The sequence below is a fragment of the Syngnathus scovelli genome, chromosome 3 (genome assembly GCF_024217435.2).
Source record: "Syngnathus scovelli strain Florida chromosome 3, RoL_Ssco_1.2, whole genome shotgun sequence".
Lineage (NCBI taxonomy): Eukaryota > Metazoa > Chordata > Actinopteri > Syngnathiformes > Syngnathidae > Syngnathus > Syngnathus scovelli.
In genome coordinates this window covers 19,427,063-19,454,581 of record NC_090849.1, presented here as the reverse complement: position 1 = coordinate 19,454,581, position 27,519 = coordinate 19,427,063, and the positions used below count along the sequence as shown (strand labels likewise).

The 27,519-nt window shown below is 42.2% G+C and overlaps 1 protein-coding gene across 1 annotated transcript in view; it reads left to right on the top strand.

Annotated features, from left to right (window-relative positions):
* Window positions 1–27,519, top strand: part of fbxl17 (F-box and leucine-rich repeat protein 17) — a 147,572-nt gene that overhangs the window by 51,596 nt on the left and 68,457 nt on the right. The window contains exon 8 of the mRNA XM_049763597.2: window positions 6,114–6,244. Within this exon, the coding sequence (XP_049619554.1) occupies window positions 6,114–6,244 (131 nt within the window). The remainder of the gene's footprint in view (window positions 1–6,113; window positions 6,245–27,519) is intronic.

Here is a 27,519-nt window from a genome sequence, read left to right as displayed (position 1 = left end):
CGTCGCTCTGAGATGACTTCCCCTCTGCCTCCTCATACATCAACCTATCATTGCCCCAAGACAATGTGGGACTTATACTTGTTTTTTTCCCCCCCTCCTGTGAAAAAGTCTTAATGTCTGGGCGAATGAGAGCCGCCCTGGGACATAACAAATGACGAGGCTGTTGAAGAATGTGTCAGAGATGAAACGACATATATTTTGAGGCTGCGATAGCTTTGTGTCGTCTCTCTGATGTGCACAACTGGGATTTTTCTGGTCTTAATTTGGGGCCTTGTAGCTCCATTCAGCCGTGCTGCCTCGGTGGTTTTGTTGTTCCGCGCCACAGAAAGTTGGGACCTTTGATAAATATTCTCTAAATGTGAAACAACCGGACCACAATACCTCCAGCTTTCGATGTGCTTTTCGAGCGTATAAAACGGTCTGCTGTGGGACGGGGAGGCTATTTAATTTCAGAACCATAATTATAGGTTTTATTCTTTGTGGTGGCGGTGCAATGGTAATATCAATATATTGAATTTATTTTCTCCATAAGTAATAATTGAAATAGATGTAATCCGGCCCAAGGGGGGTCAAATGTCCACCATCATCAAACTGTTAAATACTCTTTTGGGCTTCTTCTGTACAGTTGTCCCCTCTGCAGAACTTTTCCCGCTTTTGTATGAATACCATTGACGTGGAATGTCGACACAGCAATTTTTGAAATTCTGTGGTAGTGTTCGAAATGTAAGAGATACAGATTCCAGAGGATCTTTGGATGCTCCCTATTGTTCAGGATCTCTTTTGAGTCTTTTGTATGCCGCCGTTATATTGAATGATGCAACTCTCCCATTCATCCGCACTTGGAACGAGAGATTTCTCCGGCTGTCTATTTAGCGTCAATGTCATCATAACTGCTTGTTGTTGTTGTCTTGAAGCTTCTGCCATCAGGACCCCCCCCACATCGAGTCATTTTTCCAACTCGCATGATATGTTCGGCTCGGTTATTATACCAGACGCTCTCCTTGAGTAAGCACCTTAACGTAAACACAAAAAGTAGAGCGAACCTTTTTTTTTTTGCGGTTTCTTTTTTTAGTTCTATCGTTGTCATTACCATTTTTTTTTCTTTTGGCTTATCATCCCAGATTCCCTTTTGAATGTGGATAAACAAAGAAAAAGCCAAAGAAAACACAAACCACATGGGGGAAGCGAGGGATTGAGGCAAATCAACGCATGCCAAGCCACGTTGACACACTCTAACCCAGATGTCTTCCATTTCTTGTACTTTACGTACTCTACTATCTATCCATCCATTTTCTACTCCTCATCCTATTCGGGTCACGGTGAAATTTTGTTCCTTAAAATTTGAACTCCCAAGTTGTTTGACTTCCAAACTTTTTTATTTTCCACAAGTCTCATTGTAATTGCTTTGGAGGTCTTTCACTGTGACATGCGCCTCGCCTTCAGTTGCCCTCCTACAATGGAAGAGTGATGTCTGGCTTTGCTGTAGTCTGTCGACACCTTATCTCCCGTCCCCCTCCCTATTGGTGCACTGGAAATACATCACCGCAGTGACCTGTGTTACACCGATAACCCCGCCTGGAAACAAGCGAATGAACTAAATACATGTCTGTACCTATTGCTATATGAAATAAAATGTGTGTGTGCGTGTGTGTGTGTCTGAGCGATTGCATACTTGTCCCAGAGGTGGAATTGGGGATAACTGACTGGAGTGAGGGGGGCAATTTGAGGACTAAGAGGAGCTTTTGGAGCAAGAAAGGTTATAGAGGTTGGCGGGGGGGAAGGGGGGGAGGCGCTGAAAATGGAAATAATAATTTTCTCTGCTCCTGTAAGAAGGAGATTGGGGGATTTATATATATAATGAGTAAAGAAGAGCCTGAGGATGATGTTTTTTTTTTTGTGTGTGTGTGTGTTGCAAGAGTAATTGAAGAATAATTCATTTAGCTGTCAGACGTTTTAATCCACAGACGGAGGGGTGACGCAATGAAGGGGTTGTTGACCTCCAGTGGGGTTGGGCGGGTGTGTTGCTTCTTGTCTGGTTACTGGCCAAGCTGGTGCCACTGTACTGTCTGGCTGCCAACCAGCGCTCTTTGTTGTCTGCGCGTTTGTGAGCGCACATACAAGTGTACGCCGAGCCCCGCACGAAACAGTGCTCGCTATCTCCTCCTCGAGCCTTTCCTCACGACTGAGTTTGTTATCAACACTTGCACATGTGGGATTAGTGGCTGAAAGGGAGAAAAAAGGACTGTGGCGGAGGAAATAAGTGATAGACAGTACTGTAGATGGGTGTATGACAGATAAAAACACACACGTACACACATCCATCCATCCATCCATCCCGAACCAGACAATAGAATTTATTGCTTGATATTAAACATATAATAAAAATATGACTTTTCCAGTTCATGCATTTCTGTCTCTCACTCTCTTCATATTAATATCACAATGCTGAACATTGGATTGGAGTTTGTTGGAAATCCACTCAAATTATATTTGACTTTTGACAGTCAACTGAAGATTTAGGTTTTTAGAATTGCTCAGTGGCTCAATTCACAAATACCCCAACTATGACTCATTCAGGTGATGCAACTCTGATCAATATGCAATAATAATTTATCACGTGGGTAACAGTGATTTAATCTTGTGTCACAGAACTCTGCAGGACATGGTTAAGAAGAAAACAAAAGTGTGTATGCATGAGTGCCCACTTGTAGCCACGTAGTGACACGGCTACACTCATCTCACCTCTTTGGCCTTTGTCGCGTCCTGCCTGACACCATCTGCAACACATGAGGGCGTCTGAGCGGAATGCGTAATGGCGGCCGGGCCGCCGCCGCTACAACAAAACAGTCGCGCTTGTTGTGACTTTGACTTCCTCTTCAGAACTTTGGATGTTACTGACTGTCGGAAACTTAAGTCTGGCATTTGCTGTGCACAAAGTTTTGAGCAAAAGCGTCTCTTCCACAACGTCTTTTTTCGAACATAACATTTTTATTGTCATTGTTTTATACCCATCTTTAACTCCCACGTCTTAATTTTCTTTTGCCAAGAGTGTCGCATTCTTAGTTATTCTAAGGTTTTCTATAACGCAACAAAATGGTGTTTACTTTTCAGGAGTTATTTTGATAAGCTCCATCTTGATGTATTCACAGGCATCATGTTGGTGAACACTGCAAATACAACAAGCGCTTGTTTTACCAGCCAGCTCTTGAATAGAATCTTTTGTGGCCATATTTAGAATACTAAGTATCAAATGGATGTACATATACTTTTTGCTACACTATAATATAAGCCCCAATACTCAAAGGCTTTATGATTTAAAGCTTCTAAACCACTGTGGTCATGTAAACATATACCCCAAAAAAAAAATCTTTTATCAAAGAACAGCTCAAACATCCCCATTAAATCACAATTTGAATGAACCAAACTAATGGTTCCAAAAGCAACGCTCGCTGTAGCCTTGCGGTTATGACATCACATCCTCTGCATGAGGTCTCCTAGCTTCCTGCCTTGACGCTTGAGGTTGTGTAAATAAATGCTGTAATAACGCAAGAGTTGTAAGTGAGCGTGGACTACTTGGCCCTATAACACCGTTTAATGCAATAAAGTGTCAAATCACCCGCCTCTAATATTGAACTCCCCACGCTTGTAGCCAAGAGAGGGTGTATTTTTAAAAGCGTATGTTATTTTTCTTTAATTTCAAACGGCGCGTTGCGTTTGACCTCAGACTCTCATTCTTCCTGCCTGAGAGAGCCTCTAATTGAAGCCGAGCCAGGAGGCGCACCCCCTCCTGTCACGCGGGCCACATTAAATAATACTCATTTCAGAAAAACATGTGCCGCTACACCCGTTGTCTCATGTATGAGACGTTTTCTCATCCGTCTCTGCGTGTGAATCCATTGCATGTTTTTGGGCCGGAAACAACGGAGAAATTGTCCATAATTTATATCCAATTTAGCAGATTTAATAGTGCTTTGGCGCACATTGTACTCAGCATAATAATTTCCCCCCCCTGTTCTTTTCAATCTAAATTTAAATTAAAATCATGCCTTTAAGACATAGGAGTATTGGTTGTTAATTTACTGATTGGAGATGAAATTATTTTTGGCAGAAGGGTTGATTCATTGGAGCAGCGTGAGTTCATAATGCGCGATTGTGTTCTGAGAATCTTCATTGTGTTTGTGCACTTGAGCGTGGGTCCACGCGCCGAACTCGGAATATTCATAAAAATCAATGCGTGCATTAATTTGAGCGCCAGCCTGCGTATATTCATGGGTGGGGACACCAGGCTGGCCTCAGAGCAGCTGGATTTTGCAGGTTTGGCTGTTTTTATGAATGGCATGAATAATTATCCAGGTGTAGCTGCCAACTCGGGGGAGACGTGATGAAGTCTGCGTGGTCACAGGCGGTAGAAAAAAAAAAAAAAGAAAAACTCTGAATCTACCTTCACCCCCTTTCCTCATTTTTTTAAATTTTTTATAAAGTCGATTTTTCTTTCTACCTAAATCACCGGCTTTGTTTCCCTTCACCGCCACGCTCGCTCACCGTTAGTTTGTTTTTCTTCCCCTGCGCGTACATTCCTGTGACACACAAAATGAACTATTTCGCGAGTGGAAGTGATTAAATACGATTGGAGCCGTTAAAACGTTTCGAGTCAAATTAATGTAATCTGTCAACTATGGGAAAACAAACGCCGGCTTTGCGTCCCGTCACCTGATGTGGCTCTGAGTAATTACTGAAAGCTTGTTCTTTTTTCATACATCAACTTGCAGAGATGGATGAACAAAGTTCCAGTCTTGGCTGCCTCCTCCCTTTCACCAACACATACATTTTCTATTTTCGCCCACCTAGCTCCACTACGGTCCAATCCAATCCGACTGCGGTTGGCCCCATTTCCCATTGGTTAGCCACATCAATGAAATCTACTCTATTGGCTGGATTCAGAGCTCAGTTTAGCCGACATAAGCAGTTTTAAATTCGGTGAGCAAATACGATTTTTGTCCTCGGGGGGGATTTCCTGAAGGTTTAATCACGTTAATAAATATGCATGTGTGAGGAGATGTAATGGTCACGTGATAAATCTGATCGGATATAAATGACACGCACACATGGATCGGGCTTATTGGGCATGAATAATTTGTTATTTGATTCAGCATTGGCCACAGGGGAACATTAAAACTTTGATTTTTTTGTGTTTGCTTGTCCGCATTCACCTACGCTGGCCTTCCATCAAACACCATCCGCTCACCCGCTTGACCTTCTTATTTGTCACATACACACTTATTTGTCCACACATGCAAACACACAAGCTGTTTGTTTACCTCACATCTATTCAGCATATACATACAGACGTCTCCGTGTTATCACAACATTCCTTCATGTTTATTTCATGGTGAAGAAGACCTTTAGAACCCTGTGCGTTCACGCTGCTGCTTTATATGTCAAACCTATGGAGCCAACAGTAGTGCTCAGTGATCTAAACACGCTACGTGAGCTTGTTTTCTTTTTAGCCGCGGCCGTGACATTTAGCACCCCCGCCCGCCCTCCCCGGAGGCCGCCTGGAATATCACTCCTCTGACCCCCCTCCAACATGCGTGCAGTTAAATGTGCTTCATTCATTTTCCCAAAGTCTGTTTTTTTCACACATGGTGGGTGTCAGGAAGCCAAGATATTGACTTATTTTTTTTATTTTTTAATCCTGAGACCTCTTTGGGAGTATTCAGATAGGAGCGATTTAAAATTGGGGAGATGAAAGGAAAGGGAGCGTATGCATACATAGTATTGGCTCAGAAGTCCTCACAGCAGTTATGGAAGCACATATTGGAAAACTAACAAAGTCGTATGAGTCTAATTCTTATGCTTTGATGGCTTAGGGTGGAAGTGTTTGGAGCACCCATCTAGCCATCATGTTATATTTAATTGGTTTCTCTATGCTTAACATCACAGAAGAAACACAATGACCAATTTTCAAATGGATGATTTTTTTTTTTATATCAGCGCTCCAGTAGTTAAGTCTCCAGTCCTACTCTTAGTCACACATTTGTCTTTTTAATAAATAAATAAATGACTGACCATCACCACCAAACCCGTAGTTTATGCTACTTTTATGTTTTCAGCTACGCAACCTGACCGTGCTGGACTTGCGGCACATCTCAGAGCTGAACAATGAGACAGTAATGGAGGTGGTGAAGAAGTGTCGCAAACTCAGCTCTCTCAACCTCTGCCTCAACTGGAGCATCAATGACAGGTATGTTCAGACAGTTCTTGACAGTCTTGCTTTGGATCACGTCGATGCCGACTGATAATCATGTAAGCACTAAGAGTAAAAGAAAAATAATATGGCTGAGATGAGGCCATGCAACCATAGCATGGCAAAAACAAACCATAAAAAAGCAAACTAGCTGCCTTGCAGCTAAAGCAAGGAAGCCATTTTTTAAAATAAATTGTAATAAATCCAATTAAGAAAAGTAAATGGATCGAGAGGATTTTCCCTAATGTTCTTTTAATGACTCATTAGTGTCATGATTGACAAATAATGCTTGATAAATTTTTGATGGTATTTTCTACGAGCTGACAGATTTAAGCCATTATTAAAATATTCTAATTGCATCACCACGCTAAAATCCAAATTTGTTTTTTTTTTACTGTTGGTTGTTTGAAGACACATTTCATCCTGATCGATCGCTTTATATGGTCACATTACACAAAATGTTTCCTTAATGATAACATGGATGTTTCATTTGGCTAATTAACCTTTTTAACATACCCGCTTAATGGAAGATCATCGCACAAACACACACAAGAATCCATCTAAGAACTGATTTAAAAAAAAAAAAATGTTCCAAAGCACATTTTTTTTGTTTCTTTGTCCCTCTGGTCATCAGTCTCCTCTGCTCCTGCCATCTGCTTTGGGAGTCGGGGGGCTGCGCAGTATTGTAGCAACAAGAGTAAACCATCTCCTCTTTTATTTATCACGCTGTGTTTTATTCATATGTTTCAATTTAATCTATTGATTTGCAGCTACGGTTGTTGCTCCTCCCGCCGACTGCGCTCCCACTCCGACTCGGGAGTGTGAACACAATATTGAATTTTAACGTGGTGCGCATAACGTGTGTGTGTGTGCCGAATCATTCTTGCATTAAGTTTGCGGTAGACATGTGATGGGGAATGTGACGCTACCTCTACCTCCTTTCAATCAACAAAACATGAAGTTTGGCGAAAGGGTTCCACACAGGCGCCCTCACACGCGCACACACATAACATGGTGCCTTGATGCCGTAATGATATTTACTGAACTGGCCCGTGGGCTCAAGATGTGCGTGTGTCTGACAGGAGCTGCCCGGATCACCTGTGGGAATATTGGAATTTATAATTGGTTTAGTGTGTGTGTTTGTGTAGCCTAACGTGCTATTGCGTGTCTTAGCTTTGAGGGTGACTGAGCCGGTCAGCCATTCTTGATGAATCTTCCACCCGCCATCCCCCAAAGGAGGAATTTTTGAAAATCCTCAAGTTGTAGGTGCAGTTTACTCTTTGTGCCTCCTGCCTTTTTTCCGTGTGGTTATTGTTGCGAATACACCGACGTGTGTATGTGGTTGTGTATATTGTGTACATGCCCACTGCTGCTCAAGGACTGAAAGCAAATAAAAGCCTTCCAGTCGTAAGATACTTTATTGTTACTCTTTACAGTCGCACGGCTCGAAGCGTGAAAGCGGTGGCGGGTTGGGGGTGGGGGTGCTCATATTTAAAGGGTGTGTATGTGTGTGTGTGAGTGCGCGTGTGGATTTAAAGGTTCCATAAGTATAAACCGCCACACCAGATCGGGCTATATATTTTGTGGCGCCTGCTTGCATCATCCTAAAAATGTGTTTGAATGTTCAAACCCAGTCAAGTAAATAGTGTTGGAGGAAAGGGGGTGTTTTTTTAAAGAAATTTTCTTTTTATTTTCATTTTTTTTTCACTTGCCAGTGCTGTCAGGTCTGCATGGTTGCATCATGCATGGTTAGAGCTTGTAAGCTACTGTGTGATGACTCACAATGCACAACAACAGATTCGATGAAACACCTTTTAGAAACACCTCTGGAACTAAGTTGGACTGACACTTGAATGTACAAGCACAATATCCCAGTTTCACCCAGTAATGAATATTAAACACATGGATGTATTTTCCACAAAAGTACAAATAAAATTATTTTTTGTTGTTGCTAAAAATCAACCTTTAATGTAGATCAATTATTTTTTATTGCTCTCACAACAATCTACTCGGCTAAACTAGCAAAAAGGCGGAAAAATGATCATCACATACATTTTAAGGATTTGATCATTATTAAAAATGAAACAGAAGATGAGCAAATTAATAAACAGACTAAAGGTTGTAAGTTAAGGCCGTCGCAAACTGCAGACCCCTGCACGCTCACCCACCAAAGAGGCTACAAACCGATACAAAGTGGGTTAGCTCTCTCAAGCTTTTCGAGGTTCTCTACACACAGTTGTCGTGATGCATACCGACATCTCTCACTTTGGCGTCAGAGTAAAGACCGAAATGACTGGAGCCCTCTTCACAATGGTCCTCTGAGGGCACAGCGGGGTCAGAAGTAGTGTGAATGCTTCAGTGGGGTGGCGCTTGGCCAGAGGCAGGTAAACAGGCGCAGGAAATGACCCCTTATTTCCAGGATCAATTTGTCCCCTGATAAGAGGCCATTGGAGAGATACAGCCCTGTGGGTGGTAAAGTACTTGCTCATTTTTCTTTTGCCGCCTCTTGTTTTTTTTTTTCCCTTTCCCTTCTCCACTCATCTTTCATTTCTTGCCAAAAGAAACACTGTGCACTCCGGATGATCCCCCCCCCCACGCTTTCGGGTAATGGTGGCGAATGGCATCCATGTAAGAAAGCGAGATGAACAAATCAAGACTTTGCAAGCGTCGCGGGCCAATGGGCAGATTGCGACAGTGGGACGTCAATTTTTGGTCACTGTCATTTCTCGGCGTGAGAGGATAGAATAGGCAGCATGCGGTGGTGTCGGGCGAGCGGGCGGGCCCGTCATTTCCCGGCATCGTCTCGAGCCTTGATAGCGGGCCAAAATGGAGGGGACGTTTTTCAAATTTCACAGTTTGAAAATTGGGAGGGAGCCATGATTAAATTGGACTAGCTGAATAAATGGCTGACTTTTCACGATTGGTGTTTTTATGCCATCTTCGAGCCTTTGTGTCGGGCCCATAATGGATTCATTGTTTTCGCTGTTCACACTGTTTGCTTTTGTGTTCTTTACAACGGTTTTATTTGTCCAGAGACCTGAATTATTCTCAGAGATATTAAAATTTGATTTGTACGAGCAGTTCTTTCTCATTATTACGCCGTAAGAAAGAAGTGATTTAAAACAAGCTGAGAGACATTTTTAATGATTTTTCCTTCTGTGTAATCATTGCTGTTGTTAAAATGCCAATAATGTTAAATACCTGTGTTTGCATGTACGTGTGAGTGTAAGACCTTCACAATAAAGCAAACAATAGAGTCAATATAGTCAGACAGTCTTGCATTTGTTTTTAAATTTCATATTTTTTATGAAATTAGCATGGCTCGTCCTAACTTGTTTGTTTGTATTATTTTCAAATAGGAAAACAACAATTAGAAGTAAGCTATTATAAAGTCAGTACTTTGCAAAACTCATTCAAGGTGAGCCTTGCTCGCAAATTGTGGAATGCACTTGAGCTAAGAAGTTTTGTGAGATTTTAAAAAAGAGCAGTCATTTTGTAAAAATCTTTTTTCTTGTATTTATTTCCTATTTTTAACCAAGCACTTTGTGAGTCAAGTGCTAAAAACTCCAATGTACTCACTTACTTAGTTCAGTCAACTTCTTTATTTGAGTTTCTTTGTGTTTTTTTTTCCCCGACTTGTTTTCTAAATGCCAAGCAAAATGTCAACCGAGCCCTTACCAGGGAGCGACAGACATTTGTCTTCGTCTTGTTACTCTGCCATCTGTCTCTCCAGATTTGAGGAGAGGTGCTGAGGGGCGTTCTCATGTCCTTGTCACTTCTTTTTTCGGGTTCCTCTGAAACCTTCATGCTTGCATCAGTGCTTTCTGATCCTCAGCGTTCCGTGCGACAAGTCATGGCATGGACCATATTACAAATATAAGTCATTGTTTAATTACTTATGTGTGGAGTGATGCTGCAACGGGATAGGGGAGGAGGGGGGGGGGGGACTCAGAGAAGCAGTTGTGTTGCTCGGTTGTTAGACATAACAGCAAAACACTTGTTCAGTGAACCTCATACGGCCAATCAGCACGTCACCATGCGTTGTTTTCTCCATCTTAGTTTCTGGCTGTTTTATTCTCACACTCCAGTTGCTTCGCTCAGTTCTTTACCCCCTCTCGCTGTCAAGCACACAAACACTGAAGTGATTATTTTTGGCAGGTTGCGTGTGAAGGTACGTGATGACAAACACGCTGCCGCGATGCTTAATTTTGAGTAATGGTGGCGTCAAACTCTGATGCCTTGATAAGTATTCAGGATGGAGACTAAATAAAGGCAAGGACTTTTTTTTTTTTTAAACTTGCGGTATTGCTTAATTTAACATCATTTTAAGTTCTGTCTGTTGTGAATTTTCTTCATTTTCTTCGGTTTAGACACTTATGCAGCAGCATAGCTGTGACATGTACGCGTTCTCATCTAAAAAAATGAGTCGGAAGCTTGATGCTGAAATCCATATTAACTGAATTGTTCACCCACGACGCTAAGAATTATTGTCTCAATTTTGTCCAAATGCATTTTTTTCCCCTGGATGTAATTTTACAACGCTCCGCTGTTTTTGGTCATGTTCTCTAAATTGTCATTGCTTTGGTCGATTACCAGTGCAAGAGAAAAGACAGGATAGCAATAAAGGACGTGATTTAAAGATGCAAAATGTTTTTCCCAAAAGAAGATCACTGCTGAAAGTGATTTTCTCTTATTAGATATTTTTGCTTTTATCCAGCTTCGCCGCTTTTTGGAGGTATTATGGTTTTCATTTACTTCCACTCTCAAGGTGACTTTCCTGTTAAACAGATTTTTCTTCCAACCACTGGGTTTGTAAAAAACAATTCTAAAATGTTCCACTGCCTAATTTTCAGACTAGTATTCCATTTTGGGGTGGCAATTTTTTTCAGGAATCCGAAGGCCACGATTCCTTTCGATTGTGCCCTCCCTGATTTTTATTTATTTCGGTGCGTGGTCCAACGTTAAAACTAGTTTCAATTTACCACCCAAAATCAGCAGTGCATGTCTCCCAGTACATCTATTTGAGCAAATGTGTAGATACTCTGGTTTCTGTCCAGGCCGCAGTAGGCATGCATCTCTATGTATATTTCTAGACACTTGCCTGTGTGTGTGGTTTTAAGTACACATGGCCACAAGACTCTGTGTGAGTGCCGCCAAGGAGCTTGGCTTCATTCCTCAACCCTGTGAAAGTCAAGACTGCATCCACTCACCCTGCAGATGGTTCCTTCTGTATGTTAAAACCGATTGGAGTCGCCTAGAATCAGTGTGTCGGCAGCTAATATCATCGTGTTCTTGTGAAGTGCTCCAGCGATCAGCAATGGACGTGCATGGTCACCGGGCCACAATGAAAACACAAAATACAAGCCTAAAATGAGTTTCCCAAACCGTTTGTAAGGTGTGCTTTCGCTAGTCCAAGTCAAGTCAAGTCAAGTCAAGTTTATTTGTATAGCCCTAAAATCACAAGCAGTCTCAAAGGTCTTCACATAGACAAAAATTGACAATTATTCTCAAAGCATCCCCTGATCTTAAGCTGTCCAGTCGTAGGGATCTCCGACCTTTGAATTTCAATTGCTTTGAGGAGTGGTGAGTCGATCCACCAGCAGAAGGCAGCGGTGCACATTTTGTGATGATCAACAGATTTTTAGTCGGATAATCTGAAGAATACAGTTGAACATTTATATTTGGGTTTGCAATGCCATTATCTGTGCTTTTCTTCAGAACAAATTAACAAAAGGAGTTTATTCCGATATTTTTCAACATAATGGAAAAGCCAGTTCTGTGTCTGGAATCAAATAATTTTTATTTCTATTCAGTCAGTAGGGACAAAATACAGAAATTGTCGCGAGCTAGGTCTCTGAATGAATTAAGTTTGTGTTCACATGCAACCATGGTTGGTATTGTCGTGGCCAGGTTGTATGGCTTGCAGGTGCAGGCAGGCACAAGATTCTGCGGCTTATTATGCTCGTCCATACCGTGAGGTCAGAGCGCCGCCTGTGTAATCTAAATGGTAAAGAGAGCATTGCCCTTGTTCCACCATGTTGGAGCCCTGGCATTTGGCCCGGGTTCGAGGACCAAAGCTGTAATTTTCCTTCTTCCTCGGTTCTCTTGGGGGAGCCCTTTGGAAAAGCCATGTCGAAAAGTCTTCTTTTATAAGCTTATCCTTTCATGTCCTCTTTCCTAATCATCAATTGCGTGCATTTCCACGTGCCCTTGTTCTGTCCTGCTTGCATGTGGTATGAATTTTCCTTGCTCTCCTTCTTTATTATCGTAGCGCTTTTATTGGTACCATCCCTCTCCTTTGTCTTCCTTCCTCCGCTCACTTCCCTTCTTCCTTCGCATCCTCTCACTGCAGTTCCCTCCTCATCTATTAACCCCACGTACCTCCCCGCAGCGTTCTCCCGGTTGCCGCGCGTCGCTCTCATCGGCATGATCTCTGCTTTCTTACCCACGGCACATCCGCCGCCCCGCAAATGAGAGTGCGTGAGCCAAAGGGAGCGCATGATGCAAGGCCCAAGGAGCAGGGTTTAATGAAGCCGGCCTAAATGAATTTACTGCTTCCCATTGAGCCGCTGGCTCCCAAGCGGCCGACCCTGCCGTTGTGTTTCGGGCCGCTCGCTCCGTTCTGCTACCTGTTTGTCACACCTCTGTAATTAGCTGCCGCTATTGAGGAGAGTAATTGCATTTTAAAGCCACGCTCTGTTATGGGAGCCTCTAAAGCGAACATTTTCATGCAAATGTTTCCAAATCAAGGCCCAAATGAAGAAAATTACCCATGGTGTCGAGTGCTGAAAAAAAATACACGCAGGTCATTTTCTGCCTACGACGAAGAAAGGAAATTGTGTCTGTCATTAAACGGATGGAGGACGTCTGCTTAGATTTGTTCACTGGGATATTTGTATACAAATCTCAGGGGATAAACAGAGAGAATGTCTTTGCTCCGAGACTGATTTACTGTTTCAAATTGCTGTTTTAAACAGCGCTCTGTGATGGCAGTTTGAAAGTAAATTGGACTTATTATTAACTGCTGTTGTTGCTCACCTGGTTTGTATTAGACGGTCCTGGGGACAAATACTGTGCTGATTGCTATTCCTAGCATGTGTGTGTGTGTGTGTGTGTGTGTGTGTGTGTGTGTGTGTGTGTGTGTGTGTGTGTGTGTGTGTCTGTGTGGTCTCACGAAACCTGCGAGTCAGCTGGTAGTTTGTAACCCCTCCAGTTTTAAAGGAACTCTGCAGTAGTGGTAAATAATTAGCAAACTCTGAGGAAGTTTGCAAACTAGTTCCGCGTTACCAAATGTAGCTTTGATAAACTAAACACGAATGCTAAAAATTAAATAGAAAATAGCGGTGAGACAATTAAAATCTATTTTGATTTCCGCCATGGTTGTTAAATCAAACTAATTCATTGCAGGAGCTCCTATTATGCAGTACTTGGCCACAGGGTGGCATTGCATTACAGTTATGCAGAAATAAATAAAGAGGAGTTTCACAACTACTTTAAGTCCCTTGGTGAGCTGCAGTAATATCAGTATTTTTTTTGCAGAGTATGAAGAATATATTCCAGTGTGTATTATTTTCTGTCCATTTGTGTTTATGTTGAAATGTTCATTGCTCAAATAATTGTAACAAAGAACAATGGCATGTTTATGCTTTTTGCTAGGCAGTGTTCTTTATTGTTTGTTAGCATTATGCTAAGTGGACTTGAAACATAAAATGAATCTCCTTATTCTAAGATAGTGCTGCATTATCCTGATTTTGACTCAACTTCTTAATATTATTTTATTTATTTGGATCCACCGCTTGAAATGAGCCATTTTATTCTAGGGGTCAAACATACAAAGATCTTTTCACATTAGACAACGCGACGGCAACGCATAGAAACACTAAGCATGACTATTTTTTTGACCAGACATTCTCTGGACCCTCCCTGGAAACTTCCCTCCACCTTCTAAGTTGTAACCACCTCTTTTTATTGAAGTTGTAATTTTTTTTGGGGGACAAGCAGACCTCCTGTTTAAGGGTGAGCAAGAGGTGGTGTGAAGAAAAGCACTGTCGCGACAGTTATCCCGCCAAAGAACTTTGTTTGTCTGTGCGTTTGATCTACAAGTCTTACCGGGGCTTTTGGCAGCGTGATCACGGCTCTTAACCCGCTAAAAGTAAAAGTATGTTATCCTCTGCCTTGGATTAATATTAGTTCATATTTGACAAATGGAGTGCTAAATGTGTCAGAGCTTCAGTGTTTACCGTGTAGGACCTGAAGTGGGCTTGGACTTATCTAAGACCCGGGTTCTTCAAGCGTGCCAAAGCTTCTATATTTTATGTCCACTTCCATTACCTATTAAGCCTTTGTCGGATTGCGGCGCTGTGAAGCGGGCACCGGTCGCCGCTGGTAGCGCCGCTCTCCGACTTTCAGTCTATTCAGCTCATGCCGCCGCCACCCTTCACAGACTTGTAATAACTATTTGCTCAGACTTATACATTCTCACCCCCGCTGACTTAATTTTTTCCCTCTCACCCCGTAGATCTTTCTGAATCCATATTTTCTTTCACGTTTTTCCCCCCTCTCACTCCATCTTTCCCGTCCGTCCTCGATGGCATCATTTTTCCCTTCGTTAAGCCAATGACTGTTTAAATCCTCCTTTGCTCCAAGGTCCCGTCAGATCCCCTCGAAGCCAAACACTATTAAAGAAGGTCTCTAGAGCTCAGCTGGAGAGCCCGGGCTGTCCGTGTGTGTATGTACAGTAAGTGTGGCTCTTTGCTGGTGTATTTAAGTGTGAAGCCACAGCTATGTGGGGGAAAATGTTGATGCATTCACGTCGGTGTCCAGGTTATCTCCTTTTTTGGTCTTCTGTAAGAGCTTGGACTCGGTTGGGCAAATCCAGCGGGCGGCATGCTCAACAGAAGCTCATGGATATTCAGCTGAAGCACGGGAGGCAATGCAAGAGCTCGTTGCAGCATGTAGATAGTGGAAAAATGAAGAACCTGGCTCCAGTCACCTTGTGGTGTGCACATACAAAATTATAGACTGGAGCAAACTGAACTAATGAACACACTCTTTTTTGTTTTTTTTGTTCTACATATCTTCCAGCTTTTTCCCTGAGGAAAAAACATTTATGGTGATGCAAAAGTGCAAGTTGCTAGACAAGGGATTTTCCCACTTTGGGATTTCTCGGACTTACTCGTGGCCTTCCAGGATGGGAAGCCTCGACATTCCTGAGGCAGCCATTACTGCATGAGCTGATACTTTGCTTCCAAAGAAAATGGTGGCAAGAAAATAGTGCGCTTGTGTGTGTTCTTTATTTTTTTGCAGTTGCAGCTCTCGCTTGTGCACTGCCCTCACCTGGTCAGCCTTAAAAAAAAAAAAAGAACTCATTGTGTTTTTTCCTTTCCTTTTTCTTTTCCTTTATCTTTTTATATTGACAATATTTCCAAGACACGCATTGCAGTTCCCTCTTATTTTAGAGAGACAGAGATTGCTTTTAAAGCGGGACTTGGCAATTTTCAGAAAAAAAATCGATTGTATTTTCCCTAACATCATCTTTCACTGAATGTAAAATTATAATCATGTTTGGATGTCAGTAAACTCTCTCTGTCTCTCAAAAAAAAATATTACCCATGGAGTTGCAAAAGAAGTCAATATTGCAAATTTATTTTTGTTTCTTTCATGGCAGACGCCGTGAGCATTGCATCATTAAGTGCGTGCGAGTTAAACAGAGAGCGAGAGACCTGTCTCATTAGCAGATTAAATTAGCTTTAATGTGACGGCTGCTTGGCATGGCTACTTAAATATGACGGGCCATTAGCTATTCAGCCGCGGTCTACACGGTATGGAAAATGCAATCGTGCAAAACCCCTCTTCGATCACACGAGGAATTCATGCTGATCTTATGCGGGTTAGGAATGACGTATTTGATTAGATGTATATGCCTTTTTCTTTTTTTCTTCCTGCCTTGTTCCGGGCACATCAGTTTTGGGCGTTTGTCAGCACCTTGTCTGCTTAATTTAAAAAATGTCACGGTTTGTGGCCGTCATGTCACGGCACGAGCGGAGAGACTCTGCGGGGCTTGTTAGGTGCTTTCTTTTCGGGCTTTTCATTTGATCTGAAGTCTTCATCTTGATCAGCATAGATGGGTAAAGAGAAAAGAGGGCAGAATAAATTAGATTGAATAAGGATGACTTTGGGATTTGTATAGTGCTTGAATATACTAACACTTCATTTCCGTTTCACACTTTCATCCAAATTGATAAGGTGGCGGTGCCGAAGCTTGAATAATTCAAATTTTACTTGACTTTAATCGCTTCCATTTTCTCTTTTTAAAAGTGTTTGCTGGAAGGCCGGTATGCTCGAATTCTATGGAGGAATTTGCATTTGATGAAAAACTACTTTGCTTCTGCCATTCATCCTATCCTATTTTTTACCAGTCATTTTTAACAAATGAACCCAACAGTGATCTGCCCCCTGGCAAATATATTTTACAGTAACTCAGAAATTTATTTTCAGACATCAAAAATGCTGAATAGCATTTTCAGCCATGATATAAAGTTGCAGTAGACTTGGACTTTACAATGAGAGTGCTGGTGTCAAACTCAAAGTCCGGGGGCCAGATCCGGCCCGCTATGTCATTTTATATGGCCCATGAAAGCAAATCATGTCAACTCCCATGATCCTTTCTGAAAAGGTTTCAAGTATGCATGTAATAAAACGTAACGTTTAGCAAGATTTTTTTGTCACCATTTTTACACTTACACTTTTACCAATAATTGAAGAAAATATTATTTTTATTCCGAAACTAGTCATCTGTTTATTTATTGTGAATATGTATGAGGGAAACTGCAATTACGAAGTGGCCCCACAATAAAAATGAGTTTGACACCCCTGAACTAATCTGTTTTTACCAACTTGTGAAATATATAGTTCATCTTCATTTTAAGAAGCTTGTAAATTTTCTTATTTAAAAAAAAAAACCCACTTAATTGTACAAAGAGCGGATTTTACTGTTTTTATCAAAATATCTTTGTGCTTGTGACAAAGATTAGTTTTAAAAGGAGCACTCAATAATGTGAACGGTTTGATTCTCCCTCCACTTTTATGAGAGCTAGGAATGTTACAATGTTGCTTAAAATGTGTTCTGCGCTTTGAGAAAAAACAATTCTCCTGATTTTTTTTCACTTTACCTTATTCCTTGCAGGAGCAAATAATTTTCCAGAATAGATTGTTTGATTTAAGAGGTTCCGCTGTACTTTCATATTCACAAATTTCAAATAGGAGTCCATTTTCCGATGCCGGAAATGTCAGCAATTGATTGATGTCAATGCATTTTTCCCATCACGCCATGAAGACTCAATTCCGAGAATGAATCGTTGCGAAAACGCATTGGGAGCTTCAAAGCTACATGCAGCATGCGATTACAGAAAGGTTAGCATAGTTGCAGCAACTTAATGGCTGTCAATTTGTTCTCCAACCTGCCAGCCAAACTTGTTTTCCCTGCTCGTCTTCCCACGGAATTTATGCAAACACCCCTAAAAGCTGCACTGTGCTGCGTTATTACAGAGTTGACACTATCGCACGGTGTCTGTCTGTCCTCGCATGGGGGGGGGGGAGAGTACATGCATGCAAAACAAGCTGAATTTTTTTCCCCCCTTCACTATGAAGAGTAAAAATAAGTTTGCCGTTATATTCAAACTTTCAGAAACTAATGTATAGCGCTTGTGACATTTCATAATAAGTTTGCAACGGGCGTGTCCTGTATGAATTTGGGAAATATGTCAGATGTGAATCACAGATGGGGACTTAATTGATTGGGCCTTGATTGTTTGGCTGCATCGAACGTAATACGTTGAGGTAACAAACTCAGTAAGTGGAAGTTGGAGAAAAAAAATAGGAACATTTTACCGCAGTGTCACTTTGGATGACATAAATCTGCACCCCACCCATACTTCTGAAAGATGCTTACAGGATGAACGTCATTCTGTATTTTTTTTTCTTAGAATAAAGTGGAACCGCGATAGTTAATATGTTCCGGGAAGCTGGTTGGCCAGCAGTATTTTTTTTTTTTTTTTTTTTACATAACCCAAAGTGTTTTACATAACATTTGAAGAGCTTTCAAGTATAAGAAGTTATGGTTCCTTCATTTTGAAATAAGCCAAAACAAAGCAAAGCCGGCAGTTAATTTTTTGATGGATAAACAGAACACTGACATCTTTCCTGACGTTATTCATGACTACAGTTAGATTACTCATGTTATGTGGAATTTCAGAGTTATTTTTTTGACTTATGAATCGTATGGGCACAAGACTATGACTTTGAAGACTTAAAATGTTGAGCCCATCCCAGAATCGTAGTTGTTCTTCCCGGTTTTGCTGCCATAAATAATCAACTATCTGTTCTTTGTGGCTGTATGATATGATTTAAAACTGAGCCTCCCCTGATAAAGAGCTTTTGAAAGAATGGCGAGGGAGGAAATGGACAAACTGCGCTAAGTTGGATTCATACCATGTCTTAATTACGCAGTCGTTCTTTGTAATCCCAAATTAAAAACGTTAAAAGAACCTCCCATCTGTAAGTGTCATCTCAGCGAGGGTGGCTACATGGTAAACACTGATGCTGCTTCCTTAATCGATGTTTGTGTGTGCTTGCCTGCATATATATTCACGTTTTAATGGTGTGTGTTGACGACATGTGAATTACTGTCTGCCTACCAATGAGGATGTGGATTTATTCACCAGTGTGTGCGTGTGTTTGTGTTTACGTCATATCATTAACTGTTAGTGGCTTAGGCTAATATATGCCGTTTCACTAGCCAACTTTCTCATTTTTTTTTCTTATGCCCCAAACTTTGACAGTTAGTGGCAAAATCTACATTCGTCCTCTTTCTGTGTGTATTTCTTTCACAAGTAGCGAATAATTGCCTTTGTTCGAAGATGGATGTGTTCCAACCGTTCGCACTACTGCCTCACACCTGACAATTCTCAGTGTGACTGTACAACCAATCGGTCCAAATTTCAGCGTGATCCTGGGCGATTATCCTGTCATGGGACGTTTCAAGAATGGTCATTTTTCCTCACAGATTTCCCGGAAAATTGTCGGACTGTGATGTGTCACAATGAAATGATAGCAAATCAGAAGTTGTTGCTAAACTCAAATAGCAACTGGTAGCGTTAAGTCTCTGTATAAAAAGTCATTATTGATTAATTATTCCGAAAGCATCGTAAAAAGAACAATATATATATATATATATGTTATGTTTGCATACACACAACTGAGCTAGAGTCAAGTATGTCCCATGCATCTGAAGAACTTTTGATGTTTTTGAAGTTGCAAATCAATCGGCAAAATATGCTCCCCACCGATTCACGTCATATACATTTTTTCTTCTGATGACATTTCCTGGCTTGTGTTTTTAATCACGCGTGAGAGCCAAGAAACATTTTGTTTTGTTCTCTTTCTCCTCATCTGAGGACTGTGACAGATTGTGTCAGGTGTGTCACTACACCAATAAAAAATTGGAGCACTTTTTGACAGGCGTAGTCAAGATACGAATGCCTCGATGACAGAGATGAGAATAAATTGGACCAGATGGAAGAGCGGGCTGAACTTCAAACCGTCGAGAAACACTTCACAAGTCTCCCTCCTCGAATCCTTCTCTGATATTGTGCCTGCCGTGCACATGAAGGATGTTAAAATCAGTTCTTTTTCTGTCAAGGATTCTTCTTGACTGGAAGGTTAGCGTGCCATTTAATCAGCATTTTACTCGACTGGTACTTGTTGCTTATCTAACTTGCCGTGTGCCTTGTGAGAGGTGCACATGAAAGTCAACATGTTATCTCTCACCAGTTGGTTTCAATCGTGGAGGTCCAAATGTTAAGACTTTACATCTTTGCCAAACACGGACGTGTTCCGTCGCAGTTCCATCCTGACAATGACTAGCTCATTATTTCCCATCAACTCTTCAGGGAGCAGGACACAGTTCCCTCACATGCGCGGGCTTTAGACCACTTGACCTTGGTTGCTATGACAACCTCGCTAAAGGTCGCATATCAGTGTATCTGTTGACGTGTCCCGTAGGCTTTCCAGCCCCCGGCCCACCTGTGATGGCTGTTTGTGTGTGAGCGTAATGATGATTAATACCTTTGTTTTGAAAGCCAGTCGAGAGTTGTGTTTTGCATCTTTGCTCATGTGGGTTTGCCTCCGTGTTTTTTTGTTTTTAATACCCCTTTCTCCATGTTGCTCTCTGAGCTGTCAGCAGCTTGATTTTTCCAGTATCGCTTTCTGTACTTCAGAGAAGTTTTTGACTTTAGGTGTCACATGTGTTCAGTTCATTAAAAGAACCACAGTGCTCACCAAAGGAGTGGACGGAGAATGCTAGAAGAGATGGGCATGGCTACACACCTATTCTTGAATTTTTTTGGGATCCAGTCAGCTGAAACATTGCCCAAACCAAAGACACGGACCAGTGTCATTTGAATGTTTCCTGTTGCTGTGCACAGAAAAAAAAAATCTCAGAATATGACTGCCCTGAAATCTATTTGACAAACATTTGGGTGTTGCTATGGAAATTAAACACCGCTCTCATTGTGTTTTCTCTCCCCCAACCCGCCCTTACTTGCGTTTTCTCTGACCCAGCTCTGATAGACTCCATATTTCGTGCTTCACTTATGTCTGTTGGCTTCTCATGAAAATACAATGTAATAGGTTCTGCATGTCTTTTAACATAATACCTCTTAACTTCTTCCCGATCACTCTCTTGCTTTTTTGTGCTGTCAAGCTCGGGCAGACAATTAATGTTTCTTTCTCAAAGTTACATCTCGTCATGTTCTTGTTTGACCCAGCAGTGACATGACCGTGTTGTACAGGTTCGTGTTTCAGAGAGCATGCCAGTGTTTGTTTGTTTGTTTGCATGCGGGAGTGATAAGTGCATGATTAAACATATCGGGCCGTCGTGTCTCGCTTGTGCTTGAGATGTGCTTTGGCACCGATAACGTCCAGTTACTCAGAGCGCACTGCACCTAAGGGGGTAATGCGATTAGCGGGGAGGGACCGAGGATTTGTTCGGAGAGCATAGAGAGGATAATCAAACACAAAAAAATGGGATTATCAAAAGATGGAAGAGGAAGAAGAAGAAACCATATCCCTGCTGGTTGCCCCATTGCGTTTCGAGGACAAGGGACAATGGCACCAAGATTTAGTTTTCCAATGAAAGAAATGTACCCATTTTTTGCACATAATGAGTCATCAAGCAGGCCAGCAGTGTGTTATTACCAAGATTGTAGTGATTGATTTGCTCCCCTTAATTTGCTTGCTATTAAGTATGACGTGTGACTATTTTCTGCCTTTGGACTGACCCTGTTCTTTGTTGTAATCGGATGATGCTTTTGCAGAGTTTGCAGGGGTAAAAGAGACACTGTGGGCGAGAGAGCTAATGTTCTCTGTGATGTGTGTTGGCGCTCAGTACGCCGTCCAATCATAACAATCTGAATCTGAAGGGCTACGTTTACAAAAAGATCCTAGCTTTGAACCAGAAAGGCGGCCAGGAGGAGAAGCTCAACTTTTAGAACAGCAGCTCCACCGTCAACATGGGAAAGTATGTGCGGTCTTGGCCTTTTGCTGTTCTTTTGTGGCGTGCGTACGTGCGCGTGTGTGCAGGTTCATCCTCTCTATGTGCCTGCCGTGGTTTCTCACGCTGGTCAGAGGATCTCATAAAACATCCAAAGAGAGGTTGATGTCATCCACCCAAGCAATTTGGGACCTCGCTAACCAAAAGACGGCTTGACCGATGAACTTGGTTTTGGGGTTTTGCAGGAAAACCGTCCAGCTGAGGACAGATCTGTTGACCTGTATTAGAGCACACGCAGCCTCTTTCGCTTCTTCTCTGATCTGACATTTCTCCCTGAGCCAAAGGAAACAACACAGCGGCTATTAAAATGAGCTTGGCCTCTTTATGTGTCCCTGTAATGTTTTGTCAGTGAGCTTTTGAACCCACTGGACAGACTCTCTGCTATGTCATTTGAAAAAGCTTCACCGCATCACACTAATGGATGTGGCTTCGGTCCTGACTGCGTATGACGAGAAGTTCCAGTTGTTGGACTTCGACTCGAAATGTGCATAATCATCTATTTACCAATTCACTTTGATTTTAAAACATGTTCGCTAAGTCATGCATTGTGTGGTTAAGAGTTGCTATACAATTATCATGTTGAGGTCAGTACAAAGTCGAGAGGGGGGAAGCAAGGGAACTCAAAAAGTTCGTTGTTTCTGATTGGCCGTTTGTTGATCTTGTTGTTTGAGTGTGCGTGTGTGAGGGAAAAGCATGCCCAATCAGCAAATTCCTCACTATCAGCATCTCAAGAGGCACATGATGGTATGGAAATTTGCTCAGCACGGCCGCTAATAGTTTTGCCCGAAATCGTATTCTAGCGGCTATGGAAAAAGACTGCGAGCGTGAAGTGGTGGGAGATAGACAGGGAAGTAAGAGAGAAGAGGAAGAAGAGAGAGAAAGAGAGGAGGAGGTGGCATAATGCTTATCATTTAGATGCAAGGGCAGATCCATAATTCATGTTGCTAATGAAAGCTAGGAGGTAGCCAGCGAACGTAGGGCGCCATGCTGATCAGAAGGGAAGTAATGGCATTACCATACAGATAGAGCCTCCTCCTGGCCTTCCCTTTCCTTTTCTTTTCCCTTTCTTCCCGTTTCTTTTCTTTGTTTATTCCTTCTTCTCCAACCTTCCTTTGCTTTCCCTTTCACACCTTTATCAGCTCTTTCTTTTCTCATGTCCTCTTCTCCCCTGCCAAGTCTTTCCACTGGCACAGTTGGACTTGGCCTCCCCCTGCAGAATATAGACTGAATCATTTGCCTCTGTTCCCTCACAATGAGCTGACATTGGCAGGATAGGATGGCAAAAGAATATATGACATCCGCGGGAGACTGGAAATAAGTGTGTGCGTCTGCATGTGGATTTGTCACCCTGCCTTGTGTCCTTATGCATGTACTTGTTTGTATCCCTGCGGTCGGCAACTGGGACAGGCTCAAGGCCCCAGCAGGTAACCGGCCCAGGTTTGTTTGCGTGCCTTTGGCTTTAGAGAAAAATGTGCTGCTTGGTGTCTGCAGGCCTTTTTGTGGTTGTCAGAAGCTTAGCCAGCCTTGGTTCTCAAGGTTCTGAGAGATTAGCTTGCTTTTTAGGATTTTAACACAAAAAAAAAAAAAACCCGATGGTCAGATGCTTGAAAATTAGATGAAGCCTGCCAAGACTGAGGCCAATCGAGCATGGCAGCGACTTGCCGAGATACTTAATCCCTCTCGTGGTCTGCGCATGACCCCGTTTGTGAAAAATAAATGCTGTCTTCCTAGAAGGGCGCAAACCGGCCCGCAGGCCAACTTTCTGCAGATTGTACCAACATCTTGCTGGCAACGTGTCAAAGAGAAGGAGTTCTTGCACAGAGTGGATGTGGCAGGTGCGTTGGCGCCCAGTCAGAGTGTCAAGTACAGACGCCCGGCTGAGCGCCTGAGACTTGGCCTTTCCTTTTTCAACAGTGGCGCTCACAAACAAGCGTCAGAGAGCAAAGTGTCCCCCAAGGGCACCAGCCGAGATGGAGATGCGGTTTCTTACTGCTTTTCATGCCGTCGTAGAAGGCTAAAAGGCTCACGGGCGAACGACTTGCCCTCTCCCGCCTTTTTGTCAGCCGAGACTCGAATGGCCAAAGACCCTGAGACGCGCGACTTCAAACTGGCTGCATTTCAAAGACCCCCCATTCAAACAGTCACTTCATCAGTCTGTCAGTCCGTCCATCACTTAGTCAATATAACGATTCCCTCTATCTCTCTCAGGCCCCAAGAGCCATCGGTTATTTCAGCAGGCGTTCTCATACATGCATTTTTATGAGCTGTTCAGATCAAATTTATTCAATGTTGGCTCAGCTCATCACCGCATCCCACCTGTGTTTTCATTTTGCTTTGTGAACTTTGGGGGAAGTTTGAACTATTGCCAACATGTTGATGATCACTGCAGGATCGTAGATCTGGCCACCAATTAAGATTGTGTCACGTTAATAACTGGTACAAAAATAGAGGCTGCTGAATCGTGCCAGTTGGCAACAAGTCCAAAAGTGGTAGGTAGAGACCGTCATGTTTAAAAGGGAAGCCAACCCCCAAATTTCTTTGTACTAATATGTTCCGTGGAGCCCAACTGGTTGAAACATGGTGTTCTGATTTTGCCACTTGCTGGCGACTGAAAATTATATCACAGTTGCCACAAGTCACAACCAATCACAGCTCAGCAGTTTTCTGAAGCTGAGCCACTATTGGTTGTGAGCTGAGACGTTAAAGAAAGTGATGAATTTGGAAGTGTTTAAGTCTTATTGTACACTTAAATATTATTACGGTCGTAAGAAATGTGAAAATGTTGGCCAAAATTTCGCTTGCAGATTTATGATAAAGGTTTTACGAATGAAGATTTTTCCATTGAACTGTACTTGCGACTAAGAGCAAGATTCTTGTTTATACTGTATATGCAGACATATGTGTGTTGGGAAGACCCTGCGGCCTTTTTGATGAGAGCCAATCTAAGTAATGAAAGGAGTGAAAAGGAGAGAGGGAACGCGCATCGTTCGGAGGAAGCAGCACGGAGCAAGGGAGCACTCGGTCCAAATTATAATACAAATCATATCAGGTCAATCATAAAAGCGGGCAAGATTTACTAGTTTCATTTCGCTTCCCGAGATTCTTCGGTTTAATAGGGCAGCCGGGAGGGGAGAGAGAGGGGAGGAGTGCCTGGCTGAAATGTGGAAGACGGGCATCCATGCACGCTTTTGTGTACGTGTGCGTCCGTAAATAGACAGTATATTTATGGAGAACCCTTCACGAGACCACATTCACCAACTTAAAGATAGCACGGCAGCATATTCTTTATTAGAGAAGATTCGACCAAACCTCTCTTGCCTGTTAATACTCGAGATGGAAGCACAGGGAAAGTAAATTTTCAATATTGCCGGGCATTTTTATTACCTGCCGTTACACGGTAACCTAGCAAAGGAGCTGGAATAATACGAATTAAAGTAGCTTAATCCATCATTGGGAATTTTATTTTGCAATGTACAAATTTAGCGGCTGGTCAGACGGAGTGACTCAACCATAAATCAATGTGTATTTTAGAGACACCCTGTAGATCTATTCCTTAGTCTGAAATATATTCTCGATTTTAGCTTTCAGATAAAAAAATAAATGTTTACCATCCAAAGGTATTAACTATTAGTCTTTAAAAAAAGCTAAGAAAATTGATGATGACCTTTGTTTTTGGTAAGGATGTCGTCTTACTCCTTCGAATTTCATCAGCTGTTTTCCAGATGGCTTTCTGGATTGCCATGTGTGCTCTCAAACTAAAACCCAAATATGTGGTTTATTTCCAAGACCGAACAAAACCAATCTGTTGTTGTCAGCTGATATGGAATAGTAGATGGTCTAGTTCCATTCCAAGAACACGGACTGGAAATGTCTTTTTAACCTTGAGGGGGGTGAAAGCAGCTGACCCAGACACTTAGGTCAAATCGGCAATGTTGCTCATGGTCCTATGACAAAGCATCCATTAAAAGTGTCAAATCCGGCTTCCTACGACACAATGGTCACTCTTCCATGAGAACTGAGCGAACTCCATCTGCTCAGCAAGATCTGGCGATACAGCTGTAAGCAGCAGCTATTAAATGTACTCCGCTGTTAGATTGTTTTGCCAACGACTCCTTTCAGAGTGAGGAATGAGCAGTCTTAAGCGGGTTCGGCTCGAGCCAAAGTCAACTGGGCGAATTTGGAGCGAAGGCGAAGATAAACAGTTTTGTAGCCACAGAGAACAATGAGACGGCTGCTGGGATTACAGGAAGTATTTCAAGTGCGTACGATTGAGTGGATGATTCTGGAGTGGTGACGTACGACACTTAATGCTAGAGGGGATTTTTTTTTTTTTAGGTCCTAAGTTTTATGTCTCAGTTGAAGTGCTGTTTTGTTGGCATGAAACAGCGAATGTTTTGAAGACATTAAGTTGTCTAGTGTGGATTCCGCTTGGCAGTTTTTGTGGTTTTTCTTGGCAGAAGTGGGCACAAAAAGCTGTTTTCTGGCCGCTGACCCACCACAAAAAAAAAAAAAAAAACATCCATGATCATTTCCAAGAAAGGGTGCTTTTCATATCGCCTTGCTGTCGAGATGCCCATGACTGGTCAGAGTGGGCCGCAACATTTGTTGTCGGTAGCACATCCTGTCAATCAACGCGTGAGTGTACGTTAAGTATTAAGCGCGAGTCGGGAATAGACATCAGTCAGAGTGACAGCCAACGATCCAACTGTCATACTCTACCTCGCACTCCATCATGCTGCAATAGACCGCTGACGGCTGAGGATGGATGCAAGAAATGATGGAAGGCTGGCACAAAGTTTTTATTAATATGCAACATAGATTTGAACTTCACTAATTGCCAAATGTGTTTTTCTGGACACTTTCTACATTTACAGTCTTGCTACCTATGTTTTTGTTTTGAGCATCTCATTGAAGTTCGGAAATACCGGACCCAAGCGCAATAAGCTTTCTCGTGATTATGAACTTGTGAAATGATGAGTGCGGATTACAAAACAATTTAATTTAGTTTTGCTTTAGTGGTGGCATTAGAAATCAGCAGGTATAAGTTCGTAAAATAAGTCACGTTCAAACCAAAGAGAATATTCCTGCTTGATGCGTCTGTTTTGATCCTGTGTATACAACCTAATACTAAAAGGCTCCGGCCACTCTCACAGCAGTCTCATCGAGAAATACGTCACATTGACCTTTGTTGACAATCTGACATGAGTGCATTTTGCACAAAAGGCAAAGCGCATACCCCCTCCGTGCTCCGCTATCACATGTTGACCTTTGTTTGACATGCAACAGCGCGCTCATTTCCCATAAAAGCATGTTACAGCAACACCGTGCAACGAGAGAGAACATAAATTGCGCAGGGAAAAATAGGAAAGTGGATGAGGATGAAAAAAAAATGCAGTAAAATAGAAAGGTCATATGTTGCAAAGAGTGTTAAGATCTATGTTACTGTCCTGTGCTGAAGACAATATGCAGTAATTCAGTCTCCCAGGTGAGACATACATCTTTGAGCCTATCAGGACCGTTATTATTCGAAGAACCGCTTAAAAGTTTTAAATCCACAAGGAAAATAACTGTCTATTCAATTGGTATTGGGCTCCAGACGCCTTAAATAGTGGGACATGAGAGACCAACATTTTAGATGAAAATTGAATGGTAAAAGAAATAC